This window comes from Seriola lalandi, unplaced genomic scaffold (assembly GCF_002814215.2).
Source record: "Seriola lalandi dorsalis isolate HSWRI2012SDOR001 ecotype SW California unplaced genomic scaffold, Sedor1 jcf7180002054688, whole genome shotgun sequence".
Classification (NCBI taxonomy): Eukaryota; Metazoa; Chordata; class Actinopteri; order Carangiformes; family Carangidae; genus Seriola; species Seriola lalandi.
Genome location: NW_019525241.1, coordinates 2310598 through 2325850, shown reverse-complemented (window position 1 = coordinate 2325850; position 15253 = coordinate 2310598). Strand labels below are relative to the sequence as shown.

Below are 15253 nucleotides of genomic sequence, written 5' to 3'. Positions count from 1 at the left end.
ACCCTTGAGAGAGATTTTTCCATCTCCATAAATTGACAAATTAGCCGCTCCCAGAGCGCAATCAGGAGCCGCTTTCATGACAAACCCAGGGGAGAATTGGATGTTTATTGGCTTAGCCAGCCAGAGACGAGAGAGGAGGCGTCCTCGGGAAGGACAATGACGTGCTCGGCTTTCCGATAATAACCTTTTCTTTTTCATTTTTCCCCGGCTTGCTCTATCATTTTCTTCTAAGTACCTTCTGTCACTCAGGTTGGGAGGTTTTTGCTGAGTTTGGAGCTGTTGTACTTTCTGTGTGAGCAAGGACAATAAGCATCTGTCCTCCTACAAGTATTTATTACCAGAGTGAGGAGACACTGTGATGATTACGGCTGTCATGTCAACACCTACAGCAGGTTATCAAAATGTGTGGATGTAGAACTTGAACAGCGGAGCTGCATTCATCCTCAAAGAGCTGGAAAGAGAAGCAAAATATTTTATTTGAATAAACGTACTGTTATTTTAACTAAGTTTGCGAAAGTAAAAATTAAATTTATATTAACATAAAAAGTAAAATGTGGTACTTTCATTTTCTTTTTTGAAACGCCTGAAGGAACAAGATTAGAACAGAGAACACCAGATTTTATGTGTCACACTGCTGCCACATTATTGGCTGATGGGATGCATGAATAAGCAGGTAGACACATTTTCCTTGGTGAGTATAAGACCCAAGTTGTAATAAACCAGAATGATAATTTTTCTGAATTATTTGACGTGGGGTCGTGTGAGGTTGCTATCATATATAGTCAGTGTATTACCTGCAGTAGATTGGGTTCGGCGTTCCAAAAGCTCTGAGAAGCGTTATGAGCACCGGCACGGAAGACTAGCAGCAAAAATGTGTTTGAGCCACAAAAAAAAAAAGAAGTCCACTGAAAAAATCAGTTCAAGTTTTAGCTTTGTTTTGAAGATCTTCTCTGCTTTATCTTACCATCAAACAGCCCTTTCCTTTGGAACTACATTTCCTGAACCGTTGCACTGCAGCGCCCCATATCTAGACCAGGTGGCCTAAAACACTGACTGTAGGTTGGTACTGTACCTCACACAACCCCACGTCAAGTAACCCAAACTATCGCTTTAACAGTGGTGTGTTTTATATACAGATTGTGATCAAAAGACTAAATCCAGCATTATAATGATATTTACCAAACAGAGAGGTCCTGCTGTGATCTTCGCTGCTGTCCACTCTCGTAATCCAGATCAGATTCGGGTTCAAACATGTACGAATGGATGTGACAAATTCTCATTTCCAATCAGTTATGTTGTGACTGTGACTTGAGTTTTACAGTTTGCTTTCAGAACCTCCACACTTGTAAGAGAATGAGACAGTGCTCGGCCTGAGCTGATATGATGCTGCATGAACAGGCAGTTTGAATTTTTTTTTTTTTTTTAACGGTGAATGATGCAAAGCTGCTGGAGTGCAGTCCCAGAATAAAAATACAGAGCTGGAAATGATCATAATAGTTCTCTTCTAGTCAAACTTTGAATCTGAGTACCCGCAGTCGCAGTGCAGTGCGGATACGCTGACTGTAGTCGGGAGCTGATCTGAACAACCTCAGTCAACCCGCTGAAGAACCTTGAAATGTCAATTGTTCTAAAAAAGCTTTCTAAAAAAGCAAACACCCCCTCACACTGCAGCGTGTACCTTTCCGCATGCCAGCTTACTCATTCCCTCTCGTTCTTGCTCATTTTCTCGGTGCGTGTGCTCTGTATCTCAATAATTCAGCAGCAGGGACGGGGCCGGAGGAGATGCAGCGCTCGCTGTGCAGGCTCGGCTAAAGCAAACAGCAGCGCTGGCTGGAGGCTCTGTAGGTTTTCGCTGCAGTTGGTGCAGCGGTCGTGTTTTCCTCCTTCGCCGCCGCCGCCGCCACCTATAGTTTGAACCTCCCATCAGCGCTGAGGTGATCTGACGATGCAGTCATTACCGTCCTAACACGAATCAGCTCACGTTGATGTTTTGAGACTTTTTTTTCCACGTGGCATCAATAAATATTTACTCAGTCAGTCAGTCAGTCTTTTGTGCTTTGCAGCTGTTTTGCTTCTGAAATGTGGAGAAAAAAAAAAAGAACAGAATCAGTGTTTTTGCTGTGATGCAGCCTGTGGCAAGCCCGTCCTCAGCTGTGTGTGTGTCTGTGTGTGCGTGGGAGGGAGGCAAACAAGATCACAGTTCACACAGGGAGCGGACAGAGCTCGTACAGGCATCCGAACATCTCACGCTCTCCCTCCGTCTCCGTCTGTCGAGGTCCGATAAGCCCCCGTACGTTTTGTTCCATCACTGTTTGTTGGTCATTCATCACACCGTTCACCAGATAGAGATAAAGTTAGACCTCCATGTTCTCAGGCCAGACTTGACAACATGTTCAAAATCCTCAGGGCAAGTCTGGAGGCCATGGAGAGAATATCCTGCTCTCCTTATTTTCTGCCACAGACGGATACACAGTCATATTTTCATTATTGTGTTTCAGAAGATTGTTTCACTTTGCTTTAGGGTCTGGAAATCATCAGTACTTATATTCCATCTCCATATTCAATTAACTTCTCAGGGAACTAGCAGTGTGCGAGTGTTGTGTATAGTGTGAGTAAGCCACAGGCAGAACAGTGGGTGGTAAAACACTAACATATTAGAAGGAGCATGACTATAAATACAGAAATCAGAAGAGAGTCTATGAAGTTGTTAATAAATGCATGAATACGGGTGCGGATCCATTTTCATTCTAAAACAGGATCATTAGCTCACCAGCTGATTACTAACACCCAATCACGTTTCTACAAGCACTTTTGGCGGGCGTCACTGTCAGCTTCCTCTCTGTGTCACTTTTTCGTGTTTCCATGACTGACCTGGCTCCTGGCTTCCCTCCACTTCCGGGTGAGGAGCGGATTCCTCCTCTTGCTCCAGCAAAATATCCCTGTTGCCCCGCTCAGATTCTTTAGAGCTCGATCAAACAGCGGTGCCTTTTCCGCCGGATCGAACTGTGCAACCGTTTTTTTCTGCAAACGGTCTTTTGATGTGTCTCGAACTGAAATAAACAAATGTGAATATATCAACCGTTAGAAATCTCCTCACGCAGCCCCATCTGCGAATCATGTTCTGTCTGGCGCGTGATTTGGAGAGTTCACAAAGTTCACAGCCAAACTTCAAATAACCAAAGAGGAAATATTTTGTTGTGTGTTACTCTTATCTGATCCAGAGCCTTAATGTGAAACAGGTGACTCCTGATTTATCTATGTCCGCTGAGACAGAACCTCGATGTGGCTTCGGAATGCAAACGTCCGCCGCCAGACTCCTGACTCCTCTCTGTCGTCTCTGTCTTTGCTGCAGATGAGAAAGAGGACAGCATCCTGGGGAGTATCTTGCTGCCCAGCTTTCACATCTCCATGTTGTCGGTGGACGACCACATCAGCAGGAAATATGCGTTCAAGGTGAGAGAGTGGTCAAAGGTCAAAGGTTACTTCTCCAAGCATTCAGTAGGTTTTTAATGATGATAATGATAAAAATGGTTTATTAAAGTGCTCAAATGTAGAAAGTCACAATATTTTACCCTGATTGGTTGATGGAAGCAGTTGTTTTAAAGAGCAGGTGTCATTTCCACAGTCATATCATTCATGTGGTCGGCCAATAGGAGCACAGTGTTCATGTACTGGATTATTTTATTAGTTTTAAAGGAAGAGCTCAGTATTTTGGGGAAAACACCTTTTCGATTTTTGTTTAATCGCCTTTGAGCGTGAGATGATGTGTGTTCAATACAGAGCTGGAGCCAGGACAGAGTTAGCCTAGCTTAGCATAAAGCCTGGAAGCAGGCGGACACGGATAACCTAGCAAGTAATGAAGTACAGAAACAGACTCAGCAACACCTCTAAGGTTTGGGTTATGCCTCAAAAGATCTACTTCTTGTAGCATTAAAGGTGTTTGTAGTTCAAGAAGGTGAAGTGAAAATCCTCTTCAGAGAAAGGGGGAAGTCATATTGTCACATTTTCACACAGTCTCTCCTAGAAGGCATTCGTAGTTCTGAACTCAGTTGTTAGCATGAAACAAATGACAGAAACAGTCGTGTCAAGGATAAAAAATAGCTAGAAAGAAAAGTTTGCACACCCTGGCTCCTCTCTCACCTCTGCACAGCTGCACAGACAAATCACTGTGTAAAGTGGCTGCGAATGTTGGATTGATGAAAGCTACCGAGATTGATGACCACAGTCCCCAATTCCAGCATTGGAAAGATGTGGTGGCTCTCAGCCATCCAACAAACAGTTGTGATGGAGACTAGTGGAGCCTTTCAGCTCACTAATTAACACATTTTATAACTGTTAAATCTTGATATGTAAAAAGTTTGTGTTTATGCGCTTTGTCTACTGTTTCTTGTGTAGCATCTCTGGCTCTAGCAGGGGTTGCCAGATATAGCCAGTGTGCACTGATTCTGGCCTCTGTAAAGGCACGATGGTACCAACCTGGCAACCACACCATGACAACAAGACAGTGACAGTGATCTTAGACTCTGGGGGGCCCCCAGGCAAAGAAGCCCATCAAAGCCCTTTGAAGAAAGTTGTTAGTCGGTCACCTCAGTGTCATTCTCACTCGTACAGCTTTATATTTGCCGAGAGGAACCTTGAAGACTTCAACACTGGAGTGTTGTCACATGGAGAGGCAGAGAGCACACAGTCAGACTGTACACAAACACACTCCTCTGCCAGCAGGAATGATGAGAGGTAGACCGCTAGCTGGTATCTCAAGGTCACCATCCAAGGCTGTTTCTCACACTGCTGTTTTTATCTGCTCTTCTCTCCGTCTCCATCTGTGCGTGTCCTCCTCCTATTTCTCACTCTCTTCTCACTGTCACCTCCTTCTCCCTCTCTCCCTCTCTCTCTCTCTCTCTCTACCGACAATGCCAGGCCACTCACCCCAACATGCGGACATATTATTTCTGCACTGACACAGCCAAAGAGATGGAGTCCTGGATGAAAGTGATGACGGACGCTGCCCTCGTCCACACTGAACCAGTCAGAAGGTTGGTGCTCACCGCAGGGGAGAACCCACGGATCATCGTCTGTGATCTGGAAACATATCACCACTGGAGGGAGATCAGGGGGTGGAGAGCCTTACTGTGCCAACAGCCTAGGAGTAGTAGTAAAGCAGGGGAATTAAAGATGGCAATGAATTATGGATGGATGGAGGTCAGCATCATTATGTGTAATTAAAAAAAAAAAAAAGGTTTAAAAAAGGCTGATTTTTCTTAATTTATCACTGATTTAATGCATCACCCAGCAAGCACGCCAAGGCTTCATTAATACTTATGTTAAAGGGTCACCCCATACCTACTGTGGCTACATGCATAGGCTCCATAGCTACATCGCAGGCTTCACCGTAGCTGACGTGCCCCACAGAGATACCGCTTTGGGGACAGCAAGAACTGCATTTAACTGACTGTGTTTTCTGAACAAATATCTGATGAGATTTAAACGATTTGATTTGCTGATAGACATTAAGGAAGATGAAAACGCAGCTATTACACAGCAGCAGTCTCCTGTTCGCTAACGAGACCAGGTGAAACATGCATAGCATAACTTTATGTCGCAAAGTGAAGTGAAACAGTCCACTTTGAGAATAGAATAGAATATACTATAATTAAAGATACTGTCCAATCGCATGCGATGATTGACATCTCGTGCTGCGCTGGTGCCAGCAACAGGTGAAATACAACACTGACGTATGAATCAAAAATATACACTGTACCTACGGAGGGACCCGAATCAAACACAGCCACAAAGCTCGCACAACCATGATGTGCAGGGCTGGGTCTGATGATAATGATGAATCTTCCAGCAGTGATGACGACCTTTAATTAGAGAGTTCAGCTATAGTGTTGTCGGGAATCAAAAGTGGTTACACCTGATCCAAGAGGGTGGGGGGGGGGCAACACACATTTTGAGACGATCTCGGTTGACTGCTGGTATGAAGCGCACCATGAAGTGGGTGTGAATGTGGTAAAGGTGAGGGGGGACTGGGGAAGGGGGCTTAAGACTGGATGGATTATACCTGCCCCTCAACACTGAGGGAAATGTTCATAATGTTCAAGTTTAAAGCATTAGTTGTGAAAATGAGATAATTCTTGAGGAAAGGCTGCAGTTCTTCACTACTGGTAATATATCAATGTCCAGTGAACCCAGACTCCCTCCTGTCAGGGGTTCTCTGGCTGAGATCACAAATTTTTTAAAATTGAAAGGAAGGGTTATAGAGATCGAAGAGCTGTCAGACAAGCACAAGAGTTTTGACACTAGGGTTGTCTTTGAAATCTCTTCGAAAACTCCTTCTGTTATTCTTTGTAACAACCTCCTTTTTTCTAACTCGGTCTCTCTTCCCAGATCAGACAAGTTGAAAGTGGACCAACGAACGCCTCAGGAGCTGAACAACTTACTGAACCACAGAGTCCTGACCAGGCCCGAGATCCAGAACAACGAACGCAACCGCGAACCTTTGCGACAACACTCCCTATCTCGGGCCGACGACAAACGGCAAAAAGATGCGGAGAAACACAACGGCCAGAGGGAGCGGGAGTACTACACTTTACAGAGAGACGGGGAGAGGTACTCTCTGAAGAAAGACGGGGTGAGCTACTTGCTTCAGAAGGATGGAGAGAAGTACCTCCTCCACAAGGATGGAGAGAGGTACTTGCTGCGGAAAGACGGAGAGAAATACTCGCTGCAGAAAGACGGAGAGGTGTACGCCATTCACAGGGATCTGGAGAAGTACACTGTTCAGAAAGTGGACGAGAAGTACACGGTGGCGCCGACGGAGGAGAAATACGCTCCGTCCAAAGACAGAGAGAAGTATTTGCTCACGAAGGATGGAGAAAAATATGCACTGCAGAAAGTTGGAGACCGGCACACGCTCCAAAAAGATGGACAGAAATATGTTCCTCAGAAAGAGGTGAAGAGACAGCTGTCGCTAAAGGAGACAGACAGATACAGCACAATGAGGGAGATGGAAAATAAATATGGTACCATACAAGTCGTGGACAAATACGGCACTCTGAAGGAAGTGAAGAAATACAGTACGCTACGAGAAGGGGACAAATACGCTACTCTCAGAGACGCAGAGAAGTACGCTACAGTCCGTGATGGTGATAAATATGGCTTCCAGAGAGACCCCAGCGCAGAGAGGTCTCTGACTAAAATCAGCAGTATCAAGCTTCAGCCCGCTCAGGCCGCCGCCATCGCGGCCGCGGTGTCTGCATCTCGCCAGGGCCAGGCCAACCTCAACGTCCACAAGCCTGCGCAGGTTAACGGCTCTGGGTCTGGGTCCGGGTCCGGGACAGGGGAGCAGACTGCAGACTGCAGCCCGGCAGAGGTGGATGGCAGCCTGGCCCGGGGTCCAGTAACGTCCCCGGCTCCAGTGCAGGAGGCAGAGAGGGGCCTGTCCAGGACTAGCTCCATGCAGCAGTTGGAGCACTGGGTCCGCACACACAGGTCAAGAGGAATGGATGATGACACCAGGAGGTGAGACTGACTGTGTGCGCGTTTGTGTTTCTGTAATCGTACTGTTCTGTTTTTGGGAACATTTGAGGGACATTTTGCAACATCCAAACCCAAAATGTAGAGACTGTATTTTGTCCAGTCTCCCCTTCATGAGGGGGCTGTATGTGAGGATCAGAATTTGTAACATGTCACAACCAGTGCAAGACATGCTCCAACTTTTTATTATGTTCCTGACCTTGAAATTCTCTTTGCCTGTCTGTGTGGTAATTTGGTGCCAAGCACAATGCACAGGCTGGAGCAGGTAGGAGGTTCATTCAGATCAGGCAGCACAAAGCTTCTCCTTCACTTCATTAAATCCCTGTGGCGCCTGAAGGCAGCAGGACAGATATGTTGATAAATCGGCAGCCTCTGATATTTGAAGTGCCACATGCAAATGACACAAGGCCGCCCCACAATAAGCACACACACCTCTACACACATCAGACTGGTCTCTTCTGACCGTGTATTCTGTTGTTTATGAAGGAAACATCAGATTATTGCAGCTCACTAATCCTCTGTGCCACAGCCTCATTTCCAATTTAAAAACATCAGTGGTTCTGTGTGTTTTCAGCACACTTTGATGACACACATTTCAACCCTACACACACGCCATCACGTGTAGTTCCTTCTTTCTTCTCTACAATGCGAGGGCGACCTCTTGTCCCGTCAGGTCTCCTCCTCCACAAGATTGAAAACCTTTTCTCATCTCTCGCTCTGACATCCCATCCCTCCAGTCCGCCCCCTTGTTCCCCATGTATCTTCTCTCGTCCTTGCGCTGACCTTGCGGGCCAGAGGGAGATGAAAGCTTTTTGTGTCACCACAGATGTGTATCTCAGCTGGGAGCGCCGGTGTTTAGCTGGCATTTAGCCGGCTGTACTGAGAAATGCAGAGAAACAGAAGCACAAAGCGCCGACTCTCCGTTTGCTCTCAGTGCTGCCCCTTTCCTTCTGCTGCCATGAATAAGTCATAGAAATGAGACTGTAATGAGAAGTGAGCACGCTGAGCGCTGCAGGAACACATTTGTCATCTTTATCAGCACAAATTGGAGAAATAGAGAAACTTTGTATGACTGATTGTTATTGTTGTTAACACAGAGCCCTGCTTCTGCTAACAGCCGTGTTATTTAAGGTGAGCATAGCAGGCCATAGTGCAGTGGTGAATGAACTGATAACAACCATGTGCAGCATTGTTAGTGTGTGTGTGTGTGTGTGTGTGTGTGCGTGCGTGCGTGCGTGCGTGCATGCGTGCGTGCGTGTGTGCCTTTTCATACTCTCCCAGATGTGTCCTTTTTCATTCTTTCTTTCTCCTGTAAAACAAACAGTTTAAGTTGCTGTCTGACAGCAATTAAAAAAGTCAATTCTACTTTCAGCTCACATTCTGTGTGTACACTTCAAGTGCACGTCATTGTGAGCTTTAATGTTTTAACAAATTACATGGTAACGCTTACTTTTCCATTATTACTATTAAATAAAAGGCAGTAGTCAAAGAATAGCCAGAGGTGTGTCCAGCATGAACAAAGAGTGATTGCTAATTAAGTAAATAACATGTATTGCCTCACATGTTAAATTCATTATAACGTACATTATTCACATTATTTATTCACTAAATATTTTTCCAGTCACTTTTTTTTTGCTGGTTTTTGACTGCTGTTCAGCTACTGTCAATGGAACTCAGCATTTCCTGCAGAGATTTTCACAATGAAAGCCTATGAGGAAAGGGTGGGACTAATCTTGGGTGGATATAATGTTGAATAATCGCGATATTTCCCGCCATATGCAATATTTTTCATTTTTATAATTTTTTTTAACAGTTAACAGTTTTGCAAAATTAAGTTTTAAAACTTAACTATAGCTAGATCAACTGTAGCATCAGTCTGCTGTACTGTCAGAAAGCAAGGCTCCACTGACAGAGTTTTGGAGACCAACAGTCTGTTGACTTTCTGTTGGAAAAGATTTTGTGTCCAAAAGAGTAATTAATAATTCATCAAAATTAATTCATAATCTTGCTGGTTCTGGCGTTCTCCTTTGCCAAATGTTCCCTCAGACTTGGAGGGCGTTCAGAGTCAGTGTCATTGTTTTGGTGTCAGCAAAAATTCTTGTTTTTGGTGTGGTGTGAAATATGGTAAAGTAAAAGGAAAATTGATAAACTGCCCTAGTTGACAGAAAGGAAGTCTTTTTTTTATGGTGAATGTCCCCTTCAAAGGCCTGAATGGGGGCAGCATTCCCCTGTGGCTGCATGTCCCACTGACTGGGTTAAGGTGTTTTCCTCTCAAACCGGCTGACACAGTTCTACTAGTTACAAGCACTGCTTAAACTGAAACACCATTTTTAAATATACATTGTAGTTTGATTGGTTATTGACACTGATGTCACTGTCACATGTGGTCCAACTCAAGTGAAGGGAAAAGCTGGCACAGGCTTTTGGACCCCATTTGTATAGAGGAAGAAATCATTTTTTTCTTTGTGTTCTTACCTTCATCTTTACCTTCTGTGACACCATTACCTGTCTATGTCTGTATATTATTGTGGCTCTGTGGGCACGATATGTGTGATTTGAACACATACGTACAGGTGTACATGTTCACACGTGGTCTGTATGTGGATGTCGTGCATGTGTCTGTGCTGACCCTCGTGGTCATGGGTGGATAATGTACATCCCATAAACCTTTGTGCCCGTACAAATGTGTAAGTTGAGCTTTGTAGAATATTGTGCTGCTAGTTAGATCCTCTAGCAGCCAGTGAATACTTTTCAACAGACTGCATTTTAGATGCCTTTATGGGAATCTAATCTGAGAACTGAGCTTCAGCTGCTGAGCAAAATTTAATAAGGAACGATTGTTGGAACATTACTTGTTTTAAAAATGTTGGCGGATATCAGCTGACTCTTAAGTTTCCCACAAGCACTTTAACACACCAACATGGAAGTACTTCATAGGCTGCTTTTAGACCTAAGATTGGCTATCCATATCTGTGCTTTGTTCAGCGTAGTGCTCATGTATGGTTGTCTCCACCAGCTAGAGGAACTAATCATCCGTGCAAAGTTCTGTAGCAAAACTGCTGTTGTCCATGGTGTTGACTTATTTGTGCACACAAAAAGTAAAAAAAAAAAGCAATTGTGGGAAGAATGAGGAAGAAATCCTGAGAGAAAGTTCAAAACCTATTTTCTCTCCTCTGCACACCTGACCAGTCACTGTATGAAGCGGGTATGACTGATGGATTGTCTGTTTGGAAAGCTGTGGGGGGAGGGGGGAACAGGGAGGGGGATTCAGGCACAGTTTGATGATCCAACAAGAACTTAGCCTGAGGCTTACTGACCTTATAAGAACAGGGATGTTATCTTCCTGTGCCAGAGCCAGAAAAACAGCTACATCTCTGAAAACAGAGACATAAGCACAGTTGTATACTTTAGGTAGAAATGACGACTCCGACGCTGACAGATTCAATTATCAGCTGAAAGATTAACTGCTCCTAGCAACCATTAGTGACTAAAATGAATGCAGTGTGAGGCTGAATGAATGGCCATTCAGTCTGACTGTCACACAAACATTATCGCCCAGCAACAACAAAAATCTGATATAGTCTCATTTTCACAGCCTTGTGGGATGAACTGGCTGCCTTGACAGTGGAAAGTGACAGGCAGTAATAATAATAATATGTATATCCACCGTAATGCGTAATAAATGGGTTAAAACATGCAAAATCATGGTGTAGTCAGTTCAGATCCTGCAGGTCAGGATATCAGCTTGTCTTCCCCTCTCTGCTGAACACAGAGGTTGAATGAGATGAACAAAGACTGTGGCACTCTACCTGTCCCAGTGAAGAATGGTGGTAGACAGTCAGAGTGACAACGACTATATTATATCTCACCGTGGACTCATAAGGTCAAAACCACAGTCCCAGAGAACAAGGGCTTCCATTTTATGATTAGTTGCTAATGGCTGTAACGATAACGAGCTCCTCGTTACTTCATGTGAGCAGGTCAGAGCGAAAAGTGAAGCAGCATTCTGTTAATGAAAGCAGTTTGATAATTAAATCCAGTCAAGCACACCATACATGTCAAGTCACACACATACAGATAATTGCACTGGTTCCTGTTCAGTACACACTGATTAATGGCACTGATTCACTTGCTGCTGATACAGAAAGAGGTGTTTATGTGGAATGTGTGGACGCTTTGTTCCTTTACTGACGAGAGTAAAACAATTCAATTTGGAGAGATGCGATGACATAAACTGCTAAAATTATTAAGGGAAAAATCTTTGACGCAACATTTAGATTAATATCAAATCATTTTTGGTAATGGCACTAAATCAAATCCAACAGGGTGAAGTTCTATCACCACTGCTATTTGTTTTATTTATGAACGATTTAGAGAAGTATCTGCTGAAGACTGGTCATCAGCCCATTAATTTTAACAACAACATGATAGTTATATTCAGCTAATTGTACTGATTATGCGAATGATACAATTATCATGTCCTCAACAAAAGAAGAGCTGTAGAGAGCACTAGACTGTGATTTAAGTGAGAAATGGAGGCTGATTCTCAGTAGTGATGAAACTGGTGGCTAGCGCAGGCTTTAAGTGCTAGTGATTGACTTCAGTTCAATGATGACACCAGCTCTTCTAGCTAGCTCTTCCAGTTATTCTTAACTGGCTGTGTAAACTGAAGTATAAATAACTAATCTCAGCTGATGACTAATAAATTTATAGATTATGAAGGACTTCAGAGTTTCCCGGTTTAGCATTGTGTGTCATTAGCAATGGTGACAAATTAAAACTGGTGTTAGCTTGTTAGCTAAGTTGTTCTTATCAAAAAAACAAATCACACTATGACACTGAAATATGCCGTACTAAACAGCAGATAGACATATGAAGATTGTTTTGTTTTTTCAAAACGTCAAGAGTTAAATGGTGTAATAAAAAACAGTAGATACATATTGAGTTGGCTAGCCGCTGGCTAACCTGCCAGATAGAGCAGGGACAGTAGGAGAGGCAGGTGGAGCCATCTCAGGTAAGATTTTACTGTGGCTCAGTGATCATAACAGTTTCAGGTCATTACTAAAATGTGTTGCTTTGACTGTTCACATGGTGAAGCCGATGTTGTGATCCCCAAAGACTCCAGCAGTACTCATTTCTCCTCTGTTTGTCTGTTTTCTCTGTCAGCGTTACATCCTACCAGACCTTACCCAGGAACATGCCCAGCCACCGTGCTCAGATTGTTCCCCGCTACCCAGAGGGCTATCGCACGCTGCCCCGCAACAGCATGATGAGGCCCGACAGCATCTGCAGTGTGGCGGGCTCTGTGTATGACCGCGCCCTCCGCCCCGCCTCCACCTCCTCCGTCACCACAGCGGAGAAGAGGAGGTCGATGAGGGATGACACCATGTGGCAGCTGTATGAGTGGCAGCAGAGGCAGGCCTTCTCCAGGCAAAGTCTGGCTCAGCCAACAGGTACTAGATCCTACTTCCTGTCCTATAGTAAGATCTCTCAGTTTCATGATCATCACAGAAATTGTTGTAGGCAATAAAAGCTTCTGACTCCACTGTGATTTTCCCTTTCCCTCCTGATGTTGTGAATGCAGCTGTGGGTCACTATGGCACCCTGCCCAGCACAAAGACGATGGGCAACATCTCTGAACATGCCATGACGCACTCCATCCCCACTTCACCGTCTCACGGCTCCCTGGCTCTCTATAGCACCTTCTCCCCTCCCCGCCAGCAGGTCGCCCACAACCCCACCAACTCCCAGTCCGAGGTGTCCTCACCTGTGTTCCGGGGGGACGTGACGCTGGACCGCCGACAAAGGACACAGCTCGCCAAGGTAGAGGGCATGGCATCGAACTCACATAATGACGATAATAAAACTTCATGTATTTAGCACATCATACAAAATAAGTGATACAATATGTTTCAAAAAATTTGAAAACACAATAAAAGACAAATACAAAAAGTAGAAACATTAAAAACAAAGTAGAAGGATTTTAAAAGAGGTTTTTAAAAAGATAAAATTAAAACATTAGTTTTAATTTAATACTGCCACCCAGGATCTAAAGGTTTATATGCCATCAGTGGCATCAAACATCAGCAAATGTTTTGACAAAGTGGTGATCACAAAGACAATAAAATAATTTCCCAACCACAAAGCCAAAAAGTTGCCTTTCAGTCAGGTGACAAGGAAGCCATCAACAGAGCAAGACTGAAAGTGGAGACGTCAGCAAACGGTCTCAACAGCAGCAACACCAAGGATATGTGGCAGGTGATCAGAACATCACAGGCTACAAAAGCAGGAGCGCCCCCCCCACACACACACCCACAGCTCAACAGCGGAAACCCCCAGGGTGGTGTGCTCAGCCCCTTCCTGTTCACGCTCTATACCCATGACCCATGAGTCTGCAGACTACTACACCATCAGCTGGATTGCAAACAATGAGGAGAATTCACATCAGGAGGACTGGTGCACAGAAAACAAGCTACTGCTCACCATCAAAAAAACTAAAGACTAAAACAAGAAGGCAAAGACACACACCCCTGTCTACATCAGTGGAGCAGGCGAACAGCTTTAGTTTCCTGGGAATCAGCACCACAGAGGAACTGTCATGGCCATCACAACTTAGCAAGGCTAAATTCCTGTGCTAAGTTCTTGTTAACTTTTAGCAATATAGGAGCAATAGAAAACATCCTGACTGGAAACAACACAAACTGGGATGTGCTTAATGATGAAGTGATTAAAACCACCCAGAACATTATCAGTACCGATCTACTCAGTGATACCGGTGAGGCGAGATGCCTGCACAGACCCCAAAGGACACTAAAAGGCAACAGGAAGTAATTGCTCTGAATTATCTGAAATTAAACACACAGCTATAGGAAAACATTGTTTTGGGGTTTTTTTTTTGCAGCCTTGTCAAACTTGTTTTAAATTTTTGCTAGTAACTTATCTAAGCTGCATCCTCTCCAAACATGCTGGTAGAGAGTTCTGGTCTGTTTCTTCACAGCAAACCACCGTGGCATTGTTTTCAGCAGGGACCAGCTGATGGAGCCAATTCTGATTAATTCTGTTCAGTAAAAAAATGATAAAAAATATATTTCAGCTGAAACGCTTTGTGATTGACGTGGAACCTCATAAAGATGATAAGGTTAGTCTCAATGCACAGTCTGGTGATTACTGATTTGGCACATGTAGCAATAAAAATTTAATAAAACACTGGCTCTCAGGAGAAGTTACATGTTTCCACTACACTGCAGTGTTTCCTCTACATTCATTTAGCAGTGGCGGCCCGCCACTGCTAAATGAATTCGTGAGGAATAAGGCAGCGAATTACCGGAGAAAAGGTAGACTTATTAGCCAACTCAGTGACGCTAACTTGGGTAAACTAATTGATAGCATTAAGCTAATATCTACACGTCATTATGTATTAACTGCTGACTGCATTTTCAAATGAGCTTGTTCAGATACTTCTCTAAGAAGAGAAAGACAACAGATGAAGAAGACGCTAGTCAGGTAGCATCATAAGCCTTTTACTGACTTGTAAATGATGATGGTTAGGTAAAAAATAGTATTTTAATGTTCACACTTGTAATCAGATGTGATGTGAGTGTAAACTATATAACGCTGTTAGCGTTTAATGTAATTAAAAATTAATTTAATGTAATCTTATTAGACAAGTAACATTAGACAGGGAGGAGTTGTTAAACAAAGTGGAGGAGAGCAGAGC

The 15253-nt window shown here is 44.0% G+C and overlaps 1 protein-coding gene across 10 annotated transcripts in view; it reads left to right on the top strand.

Moving 5' to 3' along the window:
• LOC111667333 (pleckstrin homology domain-containing family A member 5-like) overlaps window positions 1–15253 on the top strand; it is a 218679-nt gene that overhangs the window by 173996 nt on the left and 29430 nt on the right. For all 10 annotated transcript variants that reach the window (XM_087178445.1, XM_087178446.1, XM_087178441.1 and 7 more), the window contains 5 exons: window positions 3353–3453; window positions 4918–5033; window positions 6388–7521; window positions 12703–12989; window positions 13121–13359. In XM_087178445.1, the coding sequence (XP_087034571.1) occupies window positions 3353–3453; window positions 4918–5033; window positions 6388–7521; window positions 12703–12989; window positions 13121–13359 (1877 nt within the window). The remainder of the gene's footprint in view (window positions 1–3352; window positions 3454–4917; window positions 5034–6387; window positions 7522–12702; window positions 12990–13120; window positions 13360–15253) is intronic.